This window comes from Macaca fascicularis, chromosome 8, assembly GCF_037993035.2.
Source record: "Macaca fascicularis isolate 582-1 chromosome 8, T2T-MFA8v1.1".
Classification (NCBI taxonomy): domain Eukaryota; kingdom Metazoa; phylum Chordata; class Mammalia; order Primates; family Cercopithecidae; genus Macaca; species Macaca fascicularis.
Genome location: NC_088382.1, coordinates 76989079 through 77012882, shown reverse-complemented (window position 1 = coordinate 77012882; position 23804 = coordinate 76989079). Strand labels below are relative to the sequence as shown.

The window sequence follows — 23804 nt, the reverse complement described above, 5'->3', positions numbered from 1 at the left end:
CAGAGTCTCACTCTGTTGCCCAGGCTGGAGTGTAGTGGTGTGATCTGGGCTCACTGCCACCTCTGCCTCCCAGGTTCAAGCGATTCTCCTGCCTCAGCCTCCTGAGTAGCTGGGATTATAGGCATGTGCCACCACAACCAGCTAATTTTTGTATTTTTAGTAGAGATGGGGTGTCACCATGTTGTCCAGGCTGGTCTCGAACTCCTGACCTCAAGTGATCTGCCCACTTTGGCCTCCCAAAGTGCTGGGATTACAGGCATGAGCCACTGCACCTGGCCTACTATCCTTTTTCTAACTTAGTATGCAAGTATACAACTCTGCGTATTTGAGTCTTCATTTCTTATGAAGGTTCCCATGCCACATTAAACTTGTATTAACTAAATTTGCTTGCTTTTCTCCTCTTGATCTGCTATATGTCAATTTAATTATTAGGCTCAGCCACAAAACAAACAAACAAACAAAAAACCCTAAAATGGAAGAGGTAACATTTTGCCTTCCCTACAATAGCATGGCCATTCATGAGGTTTCGGGTGATCCAAATTTTCTCTGTTTTAGCCAAAGTTAGAAAACAGAGCCTGAAGTAAAAACTCATGTGATAGGCTGGGCATGATGGCTTACACCTGTAATCCCAGCACTTTGAAAAGCCAAAGCAGGAGGATCACTTGAACCCAGAAGTTTGAGACCAGCCTGGGCAACATAATAAGACCCTGTCTGTAAAAAAAGAAAAGAAATATCTTCTTATTAAGCTTAGATGAAAAAATTCCTGGCAAGGCATGGTGGCTCATGCCTATAATCTTGGCACTTTGGGAGGCTGAGGTGGGAGGATTGCTTGAGGCCACGTGTTTGAGACCAGCCTGGGCAACATAGTAAGACCCTGTCTCTACAAAAATAAAAAAATAAAAAATAAAAAATTAGCTGAGCACGGTGTTATACACCTATAGTCCCAGCTTCTCAGGAGGCTGAGGTGGGAGAAACACGTGAGCCCAGGAGTTTGACACTGCAGTGAGCTATAATCACACCACTGCACTCAAGCCTTGGCAAAAGTAAACCCCTATCTGTACAAAATAATAATAATAGTAATAAAATCCTAAATAAAACATTAGCAAACTTAATTTGCATATATATGTTATTCTGACTAAGTTTGGTTTATCCCTGGAATGCAAAAAGATATAACATTAGAAGTCTACCAGCCTGGGTAACATGGTACAACCCTGTCTCTACAAAAAATACAAAAATTAGGCCGGGTGCGGTGGCTCACGCCTGTAATCCCAGCACTTTGGGAGACTGAGGCGGGCAGATCACAAGGTCAGGAGATTGAGACCATCCTGGCTAACACGGTGAAACCCCATCCCTACTAAAACAATACAAAAAAATTAGCTGGGCGTGGTGACAGGCGCCTGTAGTCCCAGCTACTCAGGAGGCTGAGGCAGGAGAATGGCGTGAACCCGGGAGGGGGAGCTTGCAGTGAGCCGAGATGCGCCACTGCAGTCCAGCCTGGGTGACAGAACAAGACTCCGTCTAAAAAAAAATAAATAAAATAAAATAAGCTGGCATGGTGGCATGAGCCTGTAGGGCATGAGCTACTCGGGAGGCTGAGGTGGGAGGATTGCTTGAGCCCAGGAGGCAGAGGTTGCTGTGAGCCGAGATTGTGCCACTGTACTCCAGCCTGAGTGACAGAGCGAGACCCTTTCATGCACACACACATACAAAAAGAACCATTAGAAGTCTATTAATGTATTTCACCACATCTCCTCAGGCAAAAGAAAAACATTTCATAACCATCAACCTTCATTCATGAGTTTAAAAAATACTTTACAAACTATGAATATAAAAGCACTTTCTTAATCTGAATATGGCTATCTTTTTTTTTTTTTTTTTGAGACGGAGTCTTGGTCTGTCGCCAGGCTGGAGTGCAGTGGCGCGATCTCAGCTCACTGCAACCTCCTCCTCCCGGGTTCAAGTGATTCTCCTGCCTCAGCCTCCTGAGTAGCTGGGACTACAGCGCACACCACCATGTCCAGCTAATTTTTTTGTATTTTTAGTAGAGACGGGGTTTCACCATTTTGGCCAGGATAGTCTCGATCTCTTGACCTCGTGATCTGCCCACCTCAGCCTCCCAAAGTGCTGGGATTACACGCATAAGCCACGGTGCCCATGCTATCTTAAAAAAAAAACAAAACTTACAGCAAATATCATACTAAAAAAAAAAAAAAACTTACAACAAATATCATATTTAGTGGTGAAATGTTGCAAGTATTTCTTTTGAGATCAGCAATAAGGCAAGTGCATGTGCCCTCATCGCTTCTACTCAACCTTGTTCCTAGAGGTCCTAGCAAGTGCAATAACACAATAAAAAATAAAAAAAAAAGATAAAAGGTTTGGGAAGTAGTAGACTGTTACTCATATATAATCTGATTGTCTACATGGAAAACACAAAGACTCTATAAAATAAAATTAATGTGTCCTTACCAGTGTTGCTGGATATAAAATCAGTATTTTAAAAATACTGCGTTTCTATACGGTAGCTACAAACAGAAAATATAATTTCTAAAAGAATAGCATTTGCAATATCAACAAAAATACATGATCCCAATAACTCAAAAATAAAAACTTGAGCTGGGCATGGTGGCTCATGCCTGCAGTCTCAACAATTTGGGAGGCTGAGGCAGGTGGATTGCTTAAGCCCAAGAGTTTGAGATTCCCCTGGCAACTTGGCAAAACCCCATCTCTACTAAAAATACAAAAATTAGCTGAGCATGGTGGCGCAGGCTTGTAGTCCCAGCTTCTCAGAAGGCTGAGATGGGAGGATCATTTGAGACTGAGAGACGGAAACTGCAGTGAATCGAGATCAGGCCACTGTACAGAGCGAGACTCTGTCTCAAAAACAAGCAAACGAATGAAAAAACAAAACAAAACAAAAAACTTATGCATGGCCTTAAATATAAAAGAAAAATTTTTAACTACTGAAAATCACTAAATTAGCACTACCAAAATGGAGAGACTTACCATACTCATGGAAAAGAAGACTTGATATTAGAGAAATGTCAGTGCTTCATGAATTATTTATAAATTTGCAATTCCTAACAATCATGAAAGGACTTTTCATGGAATGAAAAATTGATGTTTAAATTTATATGAAAGAGTCAAGGACCAAGAATAACCCAAGTAGAGAGAAAGATTATTAATCTGTACTAATTAAGACCGTGTTGTCATGGGGATAAATATATAAGTGAATGCAAGAGAAAAGAACCATAGAAGAGAAAATACACCAAGTACTGGGATAATTGGTTCTCCATAAGGAAAAAAATATTGAATATCTCACTTCCTACACAGTAGTCAACTCTAGATAAAGACCAAAATGCATCAAGGAAAACTTTAACATATTCAGAAGACTATAGAGGTCATTTTTTCTGAAATTAAGGTAGGGAAGGCGTTATTAAATAAGCCACAAAAAGCACAAAACATGAGAAAAATAATGATACATTTGACTATATTTAAAAAAGTTTCTGTTTTTTAGACAATACCATTAAAAGCAAACTAACAAGTGAAAAAGAGAAAAGACAAGCTACAGTCTGGGAAAAGACATTTGCAACACATGTTATCAATGAAATATTAGTATGTAATAGAAATGTGTGTGTGTTCTGCCAATTTCTTAGAAAAGCAGAACTCAGTAGGAAAAATGGGCAAAATATAAGAAATAGCAATTAACAGAAGAGAAACTCCACATGGCCAATAATCAGGAAAATACTCTCAGTCTCTCAATAAGTAGAGAAAGGCAAATTAAAACACAGTAATGAGATATCATTTTATACCCATCAGCTTGGCAAAAAGTTAAAGATTGCCAATATCAGGTGCCAACAATGGTGCAGGCTGCATTGTAGAGCAGTGGGAACTCTTTTACTTGCCAGTGGTAAAATTCCTTTGGAGAAAAATTTGACAGTATATATAGTAAAGTTGAAATGTCCAACCCAGAGTGGCCACTCCTAGTTTTAAACCTTAAAGAAGCTCTTGCACATGTGCTAAATGATACATACAAAATCATAAAAGCAACATTGTAAAAGCGAAAAAAAAAGGAAATACCCAAAGATCAGTCATTAGGAAAAATTAATTTCTTACAATGGAATATTGTATAGTAAATATTCTAGAGCTACACACATCAACCCACATGACTCTCACATATAAAACATAAAGCAGAAAAGAAAGCTGAAGACAGAATAATATTAACATCATTGATGACATGTAAAATTGTGAAAAACAGTACTATATATTATTTAGGTATACATACATCTGTAGTAAAAGCATAAAAACATTAATAGTCTAAATTTTAGATAAATCCTAAATTTAAGAGAATGAAGAGGAAGAAAGGTATACAGGGGTTTCAAATGTATTTGTAATGTTTTTTTTTTTTTTTTTTTTTGAGACGGAGTCTCACGCTGTCGCCCAGGCTGGAGTGCAGTGGCGCGATCTCGGCTCACTGCAAGCTCCGCCTCCCGGGTTCACGCCATTCTCCTGCCTCAGCCTCCTGAGTAGCTGGGACTACAGGCGCCCGCCACCGCGCCCGGCTAATTTTTTGTATTTTTAGTAGAGACGGGGTTTCACTGTGGTCTCGATCTCCTGACCTTGTGATCCGCCCGCCTCGGCCTCCCAAAGTGCTGGGATTACAGGCTTGAGCCCCCGCGCCCGGCTTTGTAATGTTTTATATTTTAAGCTGATCTGTGGGTCCATGGGTGTTATACTATTCTTATACTTTTATCGTGAAATATTTTATGAAATATTTTCAAGGTAATATTAATAAGTTATTTTAATTGAATTAGATACTTTGTTCAGAATATAGTATCATATTTGAAATGTGATCTGAAAAGTCAACAATAAGCTTAAAATTTTGTTATAAAAATAATCAGATATATGCAAATTTCAAAAATCTATGAAGATTTTATAATTTTTTTCCTGCTCAGTTCTGAGGCTTAAGATTTTATAATTTTATTCTGTAGGTTGTACTTTGCATTTTGAAGAGTCTAAGAATACATTCCATATCTTCAAATATTTTATTGTGGGCAATTTACAATAACATAGCCTGGGTAATGCCAATGTGTGAGTATATAAATTTAATTTATAGTCTACTGAATTCATTTTTCCTCCTAAGCACTGATTTCATGTACAGAATATTGTACACATTGAGGTATTTGGTTGGTTAAATTCCATATACACTGGAATAATGTTTAATTTTAAACTGCGTTTTTGGTTACATTTGTAGTAAACGAATGTGAAGCACAATTGGGGAAACTGGGATATTTATCACTTAAATAGCTATACTTCCTCAGCAATTGAAAAAAAATGGGCTACCTCAAATCTATAGACAATATATGGCAATATTTTATTTACTTATTTAGAGACAGTCTCCCTCTGTCACCCAGGCTGGAGTGCAGTGGCATGATCATAGCTTACTCTAACCTGGAACTCATGAGCTCAAGTAATCTTGCCTCAGCCTCCCGAGTTGCTGGAACTACAGGCATGCACCACCGCCCCCGGCATGTTTCTCATCTTTAACAGTCCTGATATATTTCCAGTGAGACAGTTAAGATAACCTTATGTGTGAACAAACCAGTAACATAATAATAATAATAACGATAGCGAATGTTTATTGACCTATGTACCAGGTACTGTGCAGAACACTCTATAATGATTATTTCACCCATCCTCACATTATCCCTTGGAAATAGGGACCATTATTATCCTTATTTTGTAAGAAATTGAAGTAACCTGCCCAAGATGCCTAACTAGTAAGGGATGAAGCCAAAATTTGAACCAGGCAAATCTGGATTGAAAAACACTGGATTGGTCGGGCACAGTGGCTCATGCCTGTAATCCCAGCACTTTAGGAGGCTGAAGCGGGCGGATCACCTGAGGTCAGGAGTTTGAGACCAGCCTGGCCAACATGGTGAAACTCCATCTCTACTAAAAAAACAAAAATTAGTCGGGCGTGGTGGCAGGCACCTGTAATCTCAGCTACTCGGGAGGCTGAGGCAGGAGAATTGCTTAAACCCAGGAGGCGGAGGTTGCAGTGAGCCAAGATCGCACCATTGCACTCCAGCCTGGGCAACAAGAGCAAGACTTCGTCTCAAAAACAAAACAAAACAAACAAACAAACAAACAAAAACAAAAAAAACCCTGGATTATGTTGCCTCTTTGTGGATTATGGCTGTACTAATAAAACATAAATTTCTAGGCCAGCTTCATTTTCAAGTATTTTGTACTATTGTCCTGTGTACTTAAGGTTTTCACACCATGTGTTCTGATTTAGGGGTTTCAGACATATGGTCTCTATGGGTACTATGGGAAAAGGAGCCAAGAGACCTGGTCCCTTTCTCAACTGTCACTAGCTTGAGTAGCTTAAGATAAATCTCTGGGACTTAGTTTCTTCACCTGTGAAATGAGAACATTGGAGGGTATTCCTCGAGGGCCTTTTTGACTCCAAGAGTGAATAATAATCCTTTAAAAGATGCTCATAAGGCCGGGCGCGATGGCTCATGCCTGTAATCCCAGCACTTTGGGAGGCCGAGGTGGGTGGATCACAAGGTCAGGAGTTCAAGACCAGCCTAGCCAAGATGGTGAAACCCTGTCTCTACTAAAAATACAAAAATTAGCCAGGCATGGTGGCGGGCGCCTATAATCCCTGCTACTCGGGAGGCTGAGGCAGAGAATTGCTTGAACCCAGGAGGCAGAGGTTGCAGTGAGCCGAGATCACGCCACTGCACTCCAGACTGGGTGACAGAGTGAGACTCTATCTCAAAAAAAAAAAAAAAAAAAAAGATGCTCATAAACCAGGCGTAGTGCTGCACCCCTGTAGGTCCCTGTAGCTGAGGCATAGGCAGGAGGAGCACTTGAGCCCAGGAGTTCAAAGATTGCAGTGCATGACTGGGGCGGGGTGGCTCACGCCTGTAATCCTAGCACTTTGGGAGGCCGAGGCAGGCCAATTGCCTGAGCTCAGGGAGACCAGCCTGGGCAACACAGTGAAACCGCCATCTGCATTAAAATACAAAAAGAAAAAAAAGTTAGCCGGGCATGGCGGTGTGTGCCTATGGTCCCAGCTACTTGGAAGGCTGAGGCAGGAGAACTGCTTTAACCTGGGAGGCAGAGGTTGCGGTGAGCTGAGATTGCGCCACTGCACTCCAGCCTTGGAGACAGAGCAAGACCCCGTCTCTAAAAACAAACAAACAAACAAAAAAAAGCGGGGGGAGGGGCGCGGTGGCTCACGCCTGTAATGCCAGTACTTTGGGAGGCCGAGGCGGGCAGATCACAAGGTCAGGAGTTCAAGACCAGCCTGGCCAACATGGCGAAATCCCATCTCTACTAAAAATACAAAAATTTGCTGGGTATGGTGGCACGTGCCTGTAATCCCAGCTGCTTTGGGAGGCTGAGGCAGGAGAATCGCTTGAACCCAGGAGACAGAGGTTGCAGTGAGCCAAGACCACACTACTGCACTCCAGCCTGGCAATGGAGTCTTAAAAAAAAAAAAAAAAAAAAGTTGCAGATGACTATGATCATGCCTACATGGCTGTGAATAGCCACTACTACACGCCAGCCTGGGAACCATAACATGAGACCCAGTCTCTTAAAAGAAAAAAGAGGTTGGGCGCGGTGGCTCACGCCTGTAATCTCAACACTTTGGGAGGCTGAGGCGGGCCAATTGCCTAAGCTCAGGGTTTCGAGACCATCCTGGCCAATATGGCGAAAACCCATCTCTACTCAAAATACAAAAATTAGCTGGGCGTGGTGGCACGCTCCTGTAATCTCAGCTACTATGGAGGCTTGAGAGGAGAATCGCTTGAACCTGGGAGGCAGAGATTGCAGTGAGCTGAGATTGCACCACTGCACTCCAGCCTGAGCAACAAGAGCGAAACTCCGTCTCAAAAAAAAAGGAAAGAAAAGAAAGAAAAAAGGGTACTTGCAATGATTCAAATATACTCAGGAAGAAGAAAAGATTTAAAACTAAAAGTGAATGAGTATTATGTGTTTAATTTTGATGCTTTAAATCTTTTTATGAAGTCTATAAACTTAGAAAATACCTCAGGTGCCCCTAAAAATGTCTATAAACTAGCTATCAAATAGTTTCATATAAGGGAATTATTTAAAGAGTAAGTCAGAATAACTTTTCCTTAAATTGCTATGATAATCATAATGCTTTTTTCTTTAATCTTTAGAAAGCTGGAAATAATACCTAAGCCTACTTCTTGACATGGTATCAAAACAGAGCTTTTGCTGAGAGTTTGATTTATAAAGAAATTATGGTTCGACTGACCTTGGATCTAATTGCCAGAAACAGCAATCTTAAACCCCGAAAAGAAGAAACCATTTCACAGTGCCTGAAGAAAATAACTCATATAAATTTTTCAGACAAAAATATAGATGCAATTGTAAGAACTTTGAAATTATTTCCTGTTTTTATATAATTAATAATGTAAAGTTTAGGAATTGGTTTGGGGGCATACCTAATATATTAACTATATTTTCATTATTCTTACTAACTTTTTTTTTGAGGTAGAGTCTCTCTCGGTCTGTTGCCCAGGCTGGAATATAGTGACATGATCAAAGCTCACTGCAACCTCCGCCTCCCAGGTTCAAGTGACTCTTGTGCCTCAGCCTCCTGAGTAGCTGGGATTACAGGCATGTGCCACCATGCCCAGCTAACTTTTGTATTTTTAGTACAGATGGGGTTTCGCTATGTTTCCAGGTTCACCATGTTGAGTTCTTGAGCTCAGACTTCTGAGCTCAAGAAGTGATCCGCCTGCCTTGGCCTCCCAAAGTACTAGGATTACACATGTTAGCCACCGCACTTGGCCTTATTAACTTATTTTTATCAGTAAGCTTTATATTGTGTTATTTTAACTTCCTACTTGTGATATTAGATTTGTTAAAATTAAATCTATAAAATATACCATTGTGATTTTTAAATATATATATTTTAAATATTTGTATTACTGTTCTCCTACAACACTGTATAGTGTAGCAAACTAGATTTGAAAGTGTATGTTGGGAAATAATTTCATAGACAATAATTACTTTTGTATTATTGTAAAACCTTGAAATATGAATTTTTTAAGTATACCAAAATGTTAAGAAGTAACTATGTGAGTACCATATTTCAAAAGTTTATCAGTGAGAGAAGGTTGGGAAGGGGGTGAGGGATAAAAGACTACATATTGGGTACAGTGTACACTGCTCAGGTGAAGGGTGCACTAAAATCTCAGAACTCACCACTAAAGAATTTATCCTGGCTAAGCGCGGTGGGTCATACCTGTAATACAGCCTGGGCAACAAAGTGAGACTGCGTCTCAAAAAAGAACCTATCCATGTAACCAAAAACCACCTGTATCCCCAAAACTATGGAAATTAAAATTAAAATTCACACAAGAAAAAAAGAGTTTAACAGTGAAATCTTTTTTGCACATAATTTAACTGGTTATGTAAATGTATGTTATACTGGGTCAATTACATCAGACAAGTTTATGTTTATCTGGATATAATCTGAAACTACATTTTCTCAGCACTAAGGTAATTCTTGGCTGTAATTTGGGAAACTTTAAAGGCTGCAATAACACTCTTAGGCCATCTGTGTTGGTATCTGTTGTCTACAGTAAATGCTAGACTACAGGTGAGATAAATTTTCTTGGAAACATAGGAGCTACCTGAGGGCAGAAATCATGTCTATTATTTCACATCACTCTAAATCCCTCATCCATTACAATGCCTGACTCATATTACATGCTTAATAAATATTTATTGAACAAATGAAAGAAATACAAACACCCCAGGCAAAATGATCAATTAAATACTTGGTTTTTTTGTAGGGACCCCAACCCAGCTCCCATTCTAGATCCCCTTCTGGTTTCCTGGTGATCCTTCTTCCCATAATTCCTTTGCCCAAACCTCATGTTTCTCTTTTGTTGCCCAGAACTCTTTACTTCATGATATCATATAAGACTACTTTCTCTGGAGAGCCCCCAGTAAAGTCCCTATTTCATACTCTGTCCTCATATCAATCAATGCTCCTCCAGGGTGGATGATCTTTGATAGAAGGATGGCAAATTGGTTAAAGTAATTCACACTAAAATGAGAATAACTTCTAAACTTACAGTTTCCAACACATAGCTGTATTTTAAAAGAAGTTAACTTAATGAAGGCTGAGAAATTTTTGAGCAGAACTTCACCGCTTGTCTATTTACTCTAGGCTGATCTGCCATGACACAAGAAATGGCAGCCTTTTAAAAAGTCCCTTTAATTATTTTATCTCAAAAGTAACTGGTAGCTGGGCATGGTGGCGCATGCCTACAATCCCAGCTACTCGAGAGGCTGGGGCGCTAGGATCACTTGAGCCCACGAGTTAGACACCAGTCTGGGCAGACCCTGTTTCAAAAAATAATAATAATAATAATAATTGGTGTTCTTATTCATACAAAATACATGTAAAAAGAAAGAATGTAATCCTATTCAGACATAATCACTTTTAACATTTAGGTAATATCCTTTCAGTCTTTTATTCATATAATTTTACAATAGTGGGTCATATTAAATGTACTATTTTCACTTAACTACATATTATGAATTTCACTTAACCTTGTATTAGATATTACTGAAGAAACAAAAGGATATTTAATGGTTCTATGGTATTTCTTTTGATAGCATTATCATAGTTTTAAAAAAATTAATGTATGAGGCTGTGTGCGGTGGCTCACACCTGTAATCCTTGCACTCTGGGAGGCCAAGGCAGGTGGATCACAAGGTCAGGAGTTCAAGACCAGCCTAGCTAACACAGTGAAACCCCGTCTCTACTAAAAATACAAAAATTAGCCGGGCATGGTGGTGCACACCTGTAGTCCCAGCTACTCAGGAGACTGAGGCAGGAGAATCGCTGGAACCCAGGAGGCAGAGGTTATGGTGAGCCAAGATTGTGTCACTGTACTCCAGCCTGGGCAACAGAGCGAGACTCCATCTCAAAACCAAAAAAAAAATTAATCTATTATTCTGGATATCTAGATGACTTTCAGTTTTCAGTATTATAAACCACAATAGTTGACTTCCAATCCTACAGAAATATTAACCCCTATTTGTAATGTTGAGACAATAATTTATTCAATGCTTCAACTTCCAGAGGAGCCTAATGGCTTCCAAGGAAAATTGCTTGCACTGGGAAAATCTTAACAATTCCAGTTTTATGAGATACCATCTCACACCAGCTAGAATGGCAATCATTAAAAAGTCAGGAAACAACAGGTGCTGGAGAGGATGTGGAGAAATAGGAACACTTTTACACTGTTGGTGGGATTGTAAACTAGTTCAACCATTATGGAAAACAGTATGGTGATTCCTCAAGGATCTAGAACTAGATGTACCATATGACCCAGCGATCCCATTACTGGGTATATACCCAAAGGATTATAAATCATGCTGCTATAAAGACACATGCACACGTATGTTTATTGCGGCACTATTCACAATAGGAAAGACTTGGAATCAACCCAAATGTCCATCAGTGACAGACTGGATTAAGAAAATGTGGCACATATACACCATGCAATACCATGCAGCCATAAAAAAGGATGAGTTTGTGTCCTTTGTAGGGACATGGATGCAGCTGGAAACCATCATTCTTAGCAAACTATCACAAGAACAGAAAACCAAACACCGCATGTTCTCACTCATAGGTGGGAACTGAACAATGAGATCACTTGGACTCGGGAAGGGGAACATCACACACCAGGGCCTATCATGGGGAGGGGGGAGGGGGAGGGATTCCACTGGGAGTTATACCTGATGTAAATGACAAGTTGATGGGTGCTGCCGAGTTGATGGGTGCAGCACACCAACATGGCACAAGTATACATATGTAACAAACCTGCACGTTATGCACATGTATGCTAGAACTTAAAGTATAATAATAATAAAAAATAAATAAAAATAAAAATAAAAAATAAAAAAAATTTAAAAAAAAATTCCAGTTTTATTGATATGATTACAGAATTTCTTAAAAAAAGAAAAAATATTACAGAATTTCTTTTGTAATCAGTCTAGTCTTGTTTTAACTGTGCCAAGAACAGAGAAATACTGTTCTCTTATATTAACCTTAGGAAAATTTGCAGAATGATCAACTGAAAATTTTTGTTAAAAACAAACAAGTTTTCAGGAGAAATTACATTTAACATGTTTTTGTTTCCCTTTTAGGAAGACCTCTCTCTTTGCAAAAATCTTAGTGTTTTATATTTATATGATAATTGTATTAGTCAAATCACTAACCTGAATTATGCCACAAATCTGACCCACTTGTACCTACAAAACAATTGTATTTCATGTATAGAGAACCTCAGGTCATTAAAGAAACTGGAAAAACTGTAAGTGCTTTTATTTTTTAATAATGTATCTGATTTTTATGATTATGGTACTTATATTTTTTTGCATGAAGGCATTTCCATTTTTTGCATTAAATTCCAAAAGTAAATTGAATATGAAATTGATATGATTTCATACTTATATGAAAAAAAAGCATATGATTCCCACATGGGTTTTGTGGAACAGACCTCAATTTCTATTTTCTCGTACTATTATTAAGAAGTAAATTGTTTCACATATAATATTAATAATTTGTGTTTTATTAAGCCTGATACACTTTTCATTCTGGGGAGGGGTTGTCTTAAGGGCTAATAGGGATACTTAAAACATCCTCATGTGGGCTCAACTGATAAAAGAAGTTTCCATGGGACCCAGATGAGTTATGTGCCTTTCAGAATCACACATCTCATACCATCTGGGTCATATAATTGATCCTATTGATGTAAACTTGATTGTAAAACGGCATTTACTGCCTATAGTGATTATAATTAGGCAATGAAGATTGGTGGATCCAATTTCCCAGACTGGAATAACTATCATGTTCCTCAAAGAACCGGCTAAAAGCCTCAGAATGGGGACACAAGAGTTGGCTGGTGAATGCTTATTAAAAATGTAGAGCACTGGGTTCTAACCTACATATCCAAATTAGAATCTCCAGGGGTTAGGCCCAGATATCTTCATTTTTCCTTTTATCTCTTAGTTTTGAGACAGAGTCTCGCTCTGCCACCCAGGCTTGAGTGCAGTGGTGCGATCATGACTTATCGCAGCCTTGATGTCCTAGGTCCAAGTGATCTTCCCACTTCAGCTTCCTGAGTAGCTGGGTCCACAAGCATGCACCACAATGACTGGCTGGCTGGCTGGCTTATTTATTTATTTATTTAGAGATGGGATCTTCCTATGTTGCCCAGACTGGTCTTAAACTTCCAGGCTCCCAAAGTGCTGGGATTACAGGTGTGAGCCACTGTGTCTAGCCGTGAAATCTTCATTTTTTAAACCTACAACCCAGAAAGGTTATTATCAAACTATCTACCAGGGCTCTTCATATGTCAGATGAAGTAGATAGTACTGGTAGATAGTTTGATAATAACTATTACAATTCGCTCACTTTTTTAAAAAGCAAAAAAATGTACTTCTAGACTAAATGAAGTATAAGAATATAATTTGTTCTCATTTAGATAAACCAACCTTTCATAGATTTAATATAACACAAAATTCCTCATTTATAATTTTGTTCAGCTAAATTATTTTGTTATTACACTTTTGTCACACTTAATAAAGACCATGACATTCTCAGAATGTCTATTTAGAACTATGTCTATGTTTTGCAGGTATCTGGGAGGCAATTACATTGCTGTCATAGAAGGTTTAGAAGGATTAGGAGAACTAAGAGAGCTTCATGTTGAGAATCAGAGGCTTCCCCTTGGGGAAAAGCTTCTGTTTGATCCAAGAACTCTTCATTCTCTGGCAGTAAGTTCACATTTGAATATTTTGACAAGGAATATAGTGATTAACAAGTTATAATGAAACAGGAATGTGGTGAAGGTATATTTGGACATTGTACATCCTCTGCATTTTATATGGCCAGCTCAGAGTTTATCTGAGGACTGAAGCTGATTTTCTCAGGTACAATCTCAGAGACTCAGCATTTATAAAGTGGGATAATAAAACTTGCCTCTTTGGGTAACTGGAAGGATGAGAAGAATGTGAAAAGGTATGTTAACTGAAGTTCTAATACAGATGTTCATTCATTCATAATGTGGACCTTGGTGATTATCATGGCTCAACATTTTAAATTTTAGGAAAAAGCCTAAGGAGAGAGGAATGTGCAATTATTTGGAAACCTTTAAACAATATAGTAGAGAGCCATTGTAATAATAAGTTGTTTTCTTCCGGGATCCTGATTTGATTGTAGATTGCACTACATACAGCTCTACCACATCAGAACTATGTAGGCCTGGGAGCCCTGGGGTTGGGGCTCTAACTGTGTCGCCTGAAACGAGTCACATTGGATGGAGGTACCACAATAAATTGAGAAGCCAGAGGGTACCACTTAGGCTCCTGCTAATCCTCAAAACAACAGACTTACTGGGATAGGCTAACTTTAATTCTGGGGCAAGGGACATAAATGGGACATGGTAGTTGTTTTACAGATTTCATCAGTTTTATTTTATTTTATTTTTATTTTAAAAATAAAAATAAACTCTGTCGCCCAAGTTGGAGTGCAGTGGCACGACCTCTGCTCACTGCAACCTCCACCTCCCCAGTTCAAGCAGTTCTCCTGCCTCAGCCTCCCAAGTAGCTGGGACTACAGGCGTGCGCCACCACGCCCGACTAATTTTTGTATTTTTAGTAGAGATGGGGTTTCACCATGTTGGCCAGGCTAGTCTGGGATTACAGTGTTGGGATTACAGGTGTGAGCCACCGTGCCCAGCCTCATCAGTTTTATTTTAGAGGGCCCAGAAATAGAGGATAGTGGATGGATTTTGACCCAAATTTATAAAAATTAAGAGGTAGTTCTCCCAATACTTTAGTATCAGGAAATATTTTTTCTAAAGGTTGACTGTGCATGGATGCCTCCATGTTTTTTTTAAACTTAAACTAATAAGAACAGATACTGCACTAGATCTTAGCAAAAAGGCCATGAAGCGATGATTGACTCCATCTTGGCAGAGATTCCTGAGCCTCGTAAGATGACTCTGATTTAGTGTTATAGTGTTACAACAACACTGAAATTCCTGTTAATTAGCTAATTATTATTTTAAGTAGTTCCTGAACATATAGATTGATGGGAGAAAACCATATAGACAAGTAGAGAGAAAAATAAAAACCAGATATTATTTTATTCTTGATCATGTTTCCTATTTAGTAAAATAAAGACAAAAACTATTTCTTCCTGTGTAAGTATAAATCTTTTTTCGAGACGGAGTTTTGCTCTGTCTCCCAGGTGTGATCTCTGCTCACTGCAACCGCCACCTCCCAGGTTCAAGCGATTCTCCTGCCTCAGCCTCCTGAGTAGCTGGGACTACAGGCGTGTGGCACCATGCCCAGCTAATTTTTTGTATTTTTAGTAGAGATGGGGTTTCGCCATGTTGGTCAGGCTGGTCTTGAACTCCTGACCTCAAGTGATCCGCCTGCTTCACCTCCTAAAGTGCTGAGATTACAGGCATGAGCCACTGCACCCAGCCCCTATGTAAGTACAAATGTTAGTAATATTTAGCACAAAATGATAATTTGCTAAAGCTACAGTATTGTGTTACTTGTTTATTGGGGCATCTTTTTTTCTTTCTTTGCTTTTTGATTCTTGGCTTTTTTATTCTATAAGTTTATTTTGTATCTTGGAAAAGAAAAATATGACTTATGGAGGAATTATAGGGAGAAAGGGTAAGTTATATGACATACTGTGGTTCTAAAACTTTCATCTGAAAAAAAAAATGCATTAAAAAGCATTTCATGGCTTTTGATGTTTTTACCTAAAGAGTAAAACAACCTGAACTGATCAAGCTTAAAATTTTCAAAGTTTAGGATTTCTGGTTCCTATATACAGTATTTAGACTATTTACTAATGCTAACTTGGTTATTTTTCTTACAGAAATCCCTCTCTATATTGAATATCAGCAATAATAATATTGATGACATTAGAGACTTAGAAATACTGGAGAATCTTAATCAGCTCATAGCCGTTGACAACCAACTTCTGCATGTGAAGGTAGTGTAAAGAGAAATTAATTTTTAAGATATTTACATGAAATTATGATTGAAAAATATGTGTTTTGAAATAGCTATAAAATAAATATATCACATTAGAAACTACTCTGGATTTTTTCTAAAATTAGCTAATGAATCCCTACTTCTTAATGTATTTGTGTGTATAATTCTGTCCTCTTATTCAGTTTTCTCCTTTATACTCCAATACCTCTATCCCTCACCAACAGAAGAAAAGTTTCTCTGAGACGGGAAGTATTTCTTCTTTGCATTATTTTCTCATCAAACTTTTTCTTCTAGAGACTAGATTTCTTGCCCCTTAAGCCTGATCTCCCAATGAATGAGTTTCTAGTAACTATGACTAGACCTGAACTCTCTCTTGGCTACTTCTTTTTGGGGAAGTACTTGAAATTATTCTGATTGAACTTACTCTAATTTGTACCAGCTATATTAATGTCATGTTATATCATATCATGCCATATTCATTCAATTATTCATTTAATCAAATATGTATTGGCCATCTACGTATTTGTCAGGCACTAATACTACTCAGCGTAGAACAAAGGAAGGAATATACGATCTTGATCTTCAAGAATTTGAAAACAAGGTCGACCAATCAACCAGTAATGAGACTACAATATGATACTGTTTTTATAAGTATTGTGATAGCCCTAACTCAGCCTAGGGCTATAGAAGGCTTCCTCGAAACAGTCATCCATGAGTTGAGCCATTGCTATGACCTTAAAGTTTCTAGTTTGGCAATGGAATGAGCTGTGGTATAATTTCTTGACATACGAACCACAGGAAGAAGAATGAGCTTCTTTCTCCCAAAACAGCTTTTGTTTCAGAACTACTTCCACACAGCCATTTGTTGACCCTAAAAATGTTACGTTGACCTTGTTTCCAAATTCAGATCTATGACCTGGTTCATCCCAAAGCTGCTATAAGCAATAGATAATTATGAAAATAAATATATGTATTCTAGCACAAATGAGTTCCTCAAAATATCTAAAATGCCATTGAATAATCAGGGTGAATGTTTAAAATAAGAAGACCTTAGGAAGCACAACTCAATTAGTTGTTCCAACTTACAATGTGAAAAATGTAAGACATTCATGGGATAAATTCTGAATTAAAATATATTTTACATTTTATTTTATTTTTTTCTTTTTATTTTGAGACAGAGTCTCTGTCGCCCAGACTGGAGTGCAATGGCGAGATCTTGAATCACTGCAACCTCTGCCTCCCAGATTCAAGTGATTCTCCTGCCTCAGCCTCCCGAGTATCTGGGATTACAGGTGCCTGCCACCACACCCAGCTAATTTTTATATTTTCAGTAGAGACGGGATTTCACCAGGTTAGCCAGGTTGGTCTTGAACTCCTGACCTCAGGGGATTCACCCACCTCAGCCTCCCAAAGTGCTGGGATTACAGGTGTGAGCCACCGCACCCGGCCCTTTATTTTATTTTTTGAGACGGAGTCTCACTCTGTTGCCCAGGCTGGAGTGCAGTGGCGTGATCTTGGGTCACTGAAACCTCCGCCTCCCGGGTTCAAGTCATTCTCCTGCCTCAGCCTCCTGAGTAACTGGGATTACAGATGTGCACCACCATGCCTGGCTTATTTTTGTATTTTAGTAGAGACAGGGTTTCACCATATTGGCCAGGCTGGTCTCGAACTCCTGAGCTCAAGTGATCTACCCGCCTCAACCTCCCAAAGTGCTGGGATTCTAGGCGTATGCCACTGCACCCAGCCTGGTAATGGCCATTACTTTTAAAGAGTAATTCTATTATGCTTTTTAACTCCAAACAGAGAAAGGGGAGTTTGATAACAGGGCAAAACTTCTAGCCTCTAAATGATCCCAAAGGAGGTTTTTCTGCATGACATTAAGACAAAGCTGTTTTGCCTACATGATTACAAGCGTAATTCTATTATGCTTTTTAACTCCAAACAGAGAAAGGGGAGTTTGATAACAGGGCAAAACTTCTAGCCTCTAAATGATCCCAAAGGAGGTTTTTCTGCATGACATTAAGACAAAGCTGTTTTGCCTACATGATTACTCTTAGACCATGTTAATAATGCATACCCAGAATAAATGTGCAGCCAAAATAAATACCTTCATTATTGCTAATTATTCTATCTAATGACCAACATCTAAATCCTCTTTTTTTTTTTTTTTTTTTTTTTTTTGAGACAGAGTCTCGCTCTGTCATGCAGGCTGGAGTGCAGTGGTGTGATCTTGGCTCACTGCCACCTTCACCACCTTGGTTCAAGAGATTCTCCTGCCTCAGCCTCTCAAGTAGCTGGGATTACAGGCATGTGCCACCACGTCCAGCTAAGTTTTGTATTTATAGTAGAGATGGGGTTTTGCCATGTTGGCCAGGCTGGTCTCGAACTCCTAACCTCAGGTGACCCACCTGCCCCAGCCTCCCAAAGTGCTAGGATTACAGGCGTGAGCCACTGCACCTTACCCAAATCCTCTTTAACGACTGAACTCCATATTATCTCCCCTATGTAGCTTTTCCTGAACCTCCCCATCAAGTTAATCTATTAAAGACTGAACTCCATATTATCTCCCCTAGGTAGCTTTTCCTGAACCTCCCCATCAAGTTAATCTATTAAAGACTGAACTCCATATTATCTCCCCTATGTAGCTTTTCCTGAACCTCCCCATCAAGTTAATCTATTAAAAAATATTTACAGGCCGGGCGCTGTGGCTCAAGCCTGTAATCCTAGCACTTTGGGAGGCCGAGACGGGTGGATCATGAGGTCAGGAGATCGCGACCATCCTGGCTAAGACAGTGAAACCCCGTCTCTACTAAAAAATACAAAAAAACTAGCCGGGCGAGGTGGCGGGCGCCTGTAGTCCCAGCTACTCGGGAGGCTGAGGCAAGAGAATGGCGAATGGCGTAAACCCAGGAGGCGGAGCTTGCAGTGAGCCGAGATCCGGCCACTGCACTCCAGCCTGGGCAACAGAGCGAGAATCCGTCTCAAAAAAAAAAAAAAAAAAAAAAAAAAAAAAAAAAAAAAAATTTCCAGTAGTCCCAACTTATATGTGAAGGCTACATTCTAAGACCCTCAGTGGATCCCTGAAACCATAGGTAGTATTGAATGCTATATATATTAGTTTTTTCTAAGTGTACATATCTATGATAAAGTTTAATTTATAAATTAGGCATACTAAGAGATTAACAACAATAATAATAAATGGAGGCTGGCTGCAGTGGTTCATACCTGTAATCCCAGCACTCAATCAGGAGATTGAGACAATCCTGGCTAACGCGGTGAAACCCCATCTCTACTAAAAATACAAAAAATTAGCCATGCATGGTGGCGGGTGCCTGTAGTCCCAGCTGCTCGGAGGCTGAGGCAGGAGAATCGCTTGAACCTTGGAGGCAAAGGTTGCAGTGAGTCGAGATGGTGCCACTGCACTCCAGCCTGGGTGACAGAGCAAGACTCTGTCTTTTAAAAAAAAAAAAAAAAAAAAAAAAAAGGAGCGGTTACAATGTCAGCATCACTGCTCTTGCACTTTGGGGCAAGTGAAATAAGGGTTGCTTGAACACAAGCACTACAATAACCACACAGTAGATATGATAACCTAAGTGACTAATGGGTTGGTAGCATGTATAGTTTGGAAATGCTGGACAAAGGAATAATTCATGGCCCAGGCAGGACAAACAGGCCAGCGCAAGATTTCATTATGATACTCAGAACAGCATCCATTGTACTCAGCTGGGCTAGGCGGCTGATGCCTGTAATCCCAGCACTTTGGAGGGCTGAGGCAGGCCGATCACTTGAGGCCAGAAGTTTAAGATCACCCTGGCTGACATGGCAAAACCCTATATAATTTGCCCCGCATGGTGGTGCACACCTGTAATCCCAGCTACTCAGGAGGCTGAGGCAGGAGAATTGCTTGAACCCAGAGCCAGAGGTTGCAGTAAACCAGGATTGTGCCACTGCACTCCAGCCTGGGTGACAGAGTGAAAAAAAGAGTATCCATTTTAAAACTTACAAATTATTTTTTCTGGGATTTTCCATTAAATATTTTTGGATGACAGTTGACTGAGGGCAACTGAATAACGGGGTTGGGGGAACTACTATATTATATTCCACGTTCCAGGCACTGTTCTAGGCCCTTGGAAAAACACATCTTAGATACTGGAGATACATGATAAATAAGACAAAGTCTCTACCCTCGGCCAGGCACAGTGGTTCACGCCTGTAATCCCTGCACTTTGGGAGGCCGGGGTGGGTGGATCATGACATTAGGGGTTTGAGACCAGCCTGGCCAACATGGTGAAACCCTGTCTCTTTAAAAAAAAAAAAAAAAAAAAAAAAAAAAAAAAAAAAGAGGCCGGGCGCAGTGGCTCACGCCTGTAATCCCAGCACTTTGGGAGGCCGAGGTGGGTGGATCACGAGGTCAGGAGATCAAGACCATCCTGGCTAACATGGTAAAACCCTGTCTCTACTAAAAATACAAAAAAATTAGCCAGGTGTGGTGGCTGGCGCCTGTAGTCCCAGCTACTCAGGAGGCTGAGGCAGGAGAATGGTGTAAACCCGGGAGGCAGAGCTTGCAGTAAGCCGAGATTGCGCCACTGCACTCCAGCCTGGGCCACAGAGCAAGACTCTGTCTAAAAATAAAGAAATAAAAATTTAAAAAAAAAAAAAAAGCCTCTACCCTCAAGGCGCTTACTTTACAGAGGTACAAGGGAGGAAATGGTAAGAAAATACATAAGCAAGGCCGGATATGGTGGCTCATGCCTGTAATCACCGCACTTTGGGAGGCCGAGGCAGGAGAGGATTGCTTGAGGCCAGGAATTCAAAACCAGCCTGGACAACACAAGAAGACCTTTTCTCTACAAAAAAAAAAAAAAAAAAAAATTAAAAAAGAAATTAGCAATTTGCTTCGTGTGATGGCATGTGCCTGGACTTAGGTACTCAGTCCCAGGTACTCAGGAGGCTGAAGTGGGAGGATCGCTTGAGCCCAGGACGGGATCCCTTGCCCCAAGGGATCCCTTGCAGTGAAGCAGTGACCTGTGATCCATCCACTGCACTCCAGACTGGGTAATAGAGTGAGACCCTGTCGCAAAAAAAAAAAAAAAAAAAAAAAAAAAAACATTAAAAAAAAAAAGAGAAGAGAAGAGACCTAAGCAGAAAAGTGCTATGAGGGAATTAAATAAGATAACAGAAAAAGAGGAGTCAGTGGATATTTTAGATCAGGTTAATATGAAAGGCCTCTGAAGAAATGACATTTACATTGAGATCTGAAGGATGAGAAAGAAGATATGCAAAGAGCTAGGGAAAGAACATGCCAGGCACTAGCGAAAGTAGATGCAAAGGCTCTGAGGCCAAAGAAAGCTTGAGTGTCCAAGGAACACTGTAGTATGGTACCCAGTGCCTACCTTAGTTTCTGATACATTGTAGGTGCTCAGTAAATACACTGTTGAGTGAATGAAGAGGCAACAGTACAATATGAGATTAGAAAAGAAGGCACAGAGGCCAGATCATAAAGGTCATTTTAGGATATAATCACAAATTTTTACTTTATTCTAAGTATAATAGAAAGCCACTGAAAGGATTGTTTTCTTTTTCTTCCCTTCCTCTGTCAATTGAAGGATTATTTTAAAAAAAAAAAGATTTATCTACTGCTATATGTGCTATATGAAGAATGAGTTTCAAGAATGACAGCAAAGAGATCAGTTGGGAGACTACTGCAGAAGTTAAATAAGAGAAGATGGTTGCTTAGAGATGAAGAGGAGTGGGTGGGTTTGAAAGTAATGAGTTATATTTTAAGGTGGAATTCACATAAGTTGTTGATGAGCAGGATGTAGGCATAAAGGAAGGGAAGGAATCAGGATGACTCCTAAATTTTGTGTGAGGAAACGGGAACACAGTAGTAGCCTTTATAAGGAAGAAACAGAAAAATTCCACCTTGTGAAATGCCTGTTGGATACTGAAATGGACATGTCAAGTAATCATCTGGAGTTTAAGGGAAAAGTAAGATTGGAAAGTTTGAGAGTCAATAGCATTTACATGATATTTAAAAGCCATGGCATGAGGTGAAAGACAATAGAGACAGAAAAAAAAAATGAGGCCAAGACCAATCACAGAAACACTCCAGTATTTAGAGATCAGTTAGAAGACTCCATCAGGAGTCAGTGATGTAGAAGAAGAGAAAAAGGAGTTTCAAGAAAGAGGGAGTGGCCACTTGCACTGAATGATGTTGAATGGTTAACATGAGGGCAGAGGAGAGTTTAAAGAACACCTGGATAGAATATCTGAACAACAAAGTTACAGGGGATAAGTTTAATTTGTGAAGAAGTTGAACCACAGAGTCTGTGGGTCAAAAACCACAGCAAATGGTAATGCTAAAAAAACAAACAAACCAAAAAAACTCACAAGTGGGTGGACTTCATGAAAGACTAAACACTGAAATGTTAGCCAATATTTCTCTCCCTCTCTTACATACAAGTAGGCTCTACTCTCAAAACCCTGCCTGCATGGCTTTAAAACATTGGGCAAAAGTTGGTGAATTCATTCCTCTTTAGGGAAACTGACTAGCTCACGACAAAACATCTCCCAATCCTGACATTTAAGAGTTTCAGAGGGAAATGCCAGCTGCCTGCCCAGTTGCCCCACAGTGAGACAGTCAACAAGCCTTGCCCTCTCACAGAAAGCTCTCATTCACTTTAATGAATAAACAGGCAGCTCAGGATTAGGAGACCTCTGAAAAGAGCCTCTAAAATCAAAGAGAGAGAAACAGAAACAAAAAGAAAGAATTCCAAAGAAATAAATCATGTGGAAACAGGAAAATAATCCTTTAAAATCCCACTATAATTTCCCAAGAGAAATGAAAAAGATTCCATAAACTTGAAATAAAGCAAGATTCTATTTTTTAAAAGAAACATGAATAACAGAGCACTTAGAAATTAAAAATAGGATGAGGAAATTAAATATTCAATATAAAGTTAAATGATAAAATTGACAGTCTCCCAGAAAGAACAAACAAAAAGAACTGAATATAAGCAAGTAGAAAAGAAACTTACAGAATTAATTCAGAAGATATGACTAATAAGAGTACCAGAATCAGAACCAGAATCAGAGAATAGGTATCTTAGTCCATTTGTGCTGCTATAACAAAATACCTGAGACTGATTAATTTATCAGCAGAAACCTACTTCTGAAAGTTCTGGAAGCTGAGAAGCCTAAGATCAAGGCACCAAAGGTTGGTTTCTGGCAAGGGCTGCTCTCTGCTTCCAAGATAGAGCCTTGGGGCATCCAGAGGGGATGTGTCCTCATACGGCAGAAGGATGAAAGGAGCAAAATTACCCTTTTATAAGGTTCTCATCCATTCATAAAGGCTCTGCCCTCATAAATTAGTCACTTCCTAAAGGCCTACCTCTTTTTTTTTTTTTTTTTTTTTTGAGACAAAGTCTCGCTCTGTCACGCAGGCTGGAATGCAGTGGCACCATCTAGGCTCACTGCAAGCTCCTCCTCCCGGGTTCACGCCATTCTCCTGCCTCAGCCTCCCAAGTAGCTGGGACTACAGGTACCCGCCACCACGCCCGGCTAATTTTTTGTATTTTTAGTAGAGACAGGGTTTCACCGTGTTAGCCAGGATGGTCTCGATCTCCTGACCTCGTGATCCACCTGCCTCAGCCTCCCAAAGTGCTGGGATTACAGGCATGAGCCACTGTGCCAGACCCCAAAGGCCTACCTCT

At 39.7% G+C, this 23804-nt stretch overlaps 1 protein-coding gene and 1 pseudogene across 5 annotated transcripts in view; one reads left to right on the top strand and one right to left on the bottom strand.

Moving 5' to 3' along the window:
- The window catches only part of PPP1R42 (protein phosphatase 1 regulatory subunit 42), a 67127-nt gene that overhangs the window by 2920 nt on the left and 40403 nt on the right, over nt 1-23804 (top strand). For 4 of the 5 annotated variants that reach the window (XR_012416454.1, XM_065519313.1, XM_005563457.5 and 1 more), the window contains exons 2-5: nt 8202-8414; nt 12220-12386; nt 13713-13851; nt 15974-16090. Coding sequence is in view for 4 of the 5 variants with exons in the window: in XM_065519313.1 (XP_065375385.1) it covers nt 8286-8414; nt 12220-12386; nt 13713-13851; nt 15974-16090 (552 nt within the window). In the remaining variant the exon portion in view is untranslated. The remainder of the gene's footprint in view (nt 1-8201; nt 8415-12219; nt 12387-13712; nt 13852-15973; nt 16091-23804) is intronic. The other variant, XM_073998900.1, reaches the window with a different exon arrangement.
- On the bottom strand, nt 14861-15034 carry LOC123575436 (U2 spliceosomal RNA; annotated as a pseudogene).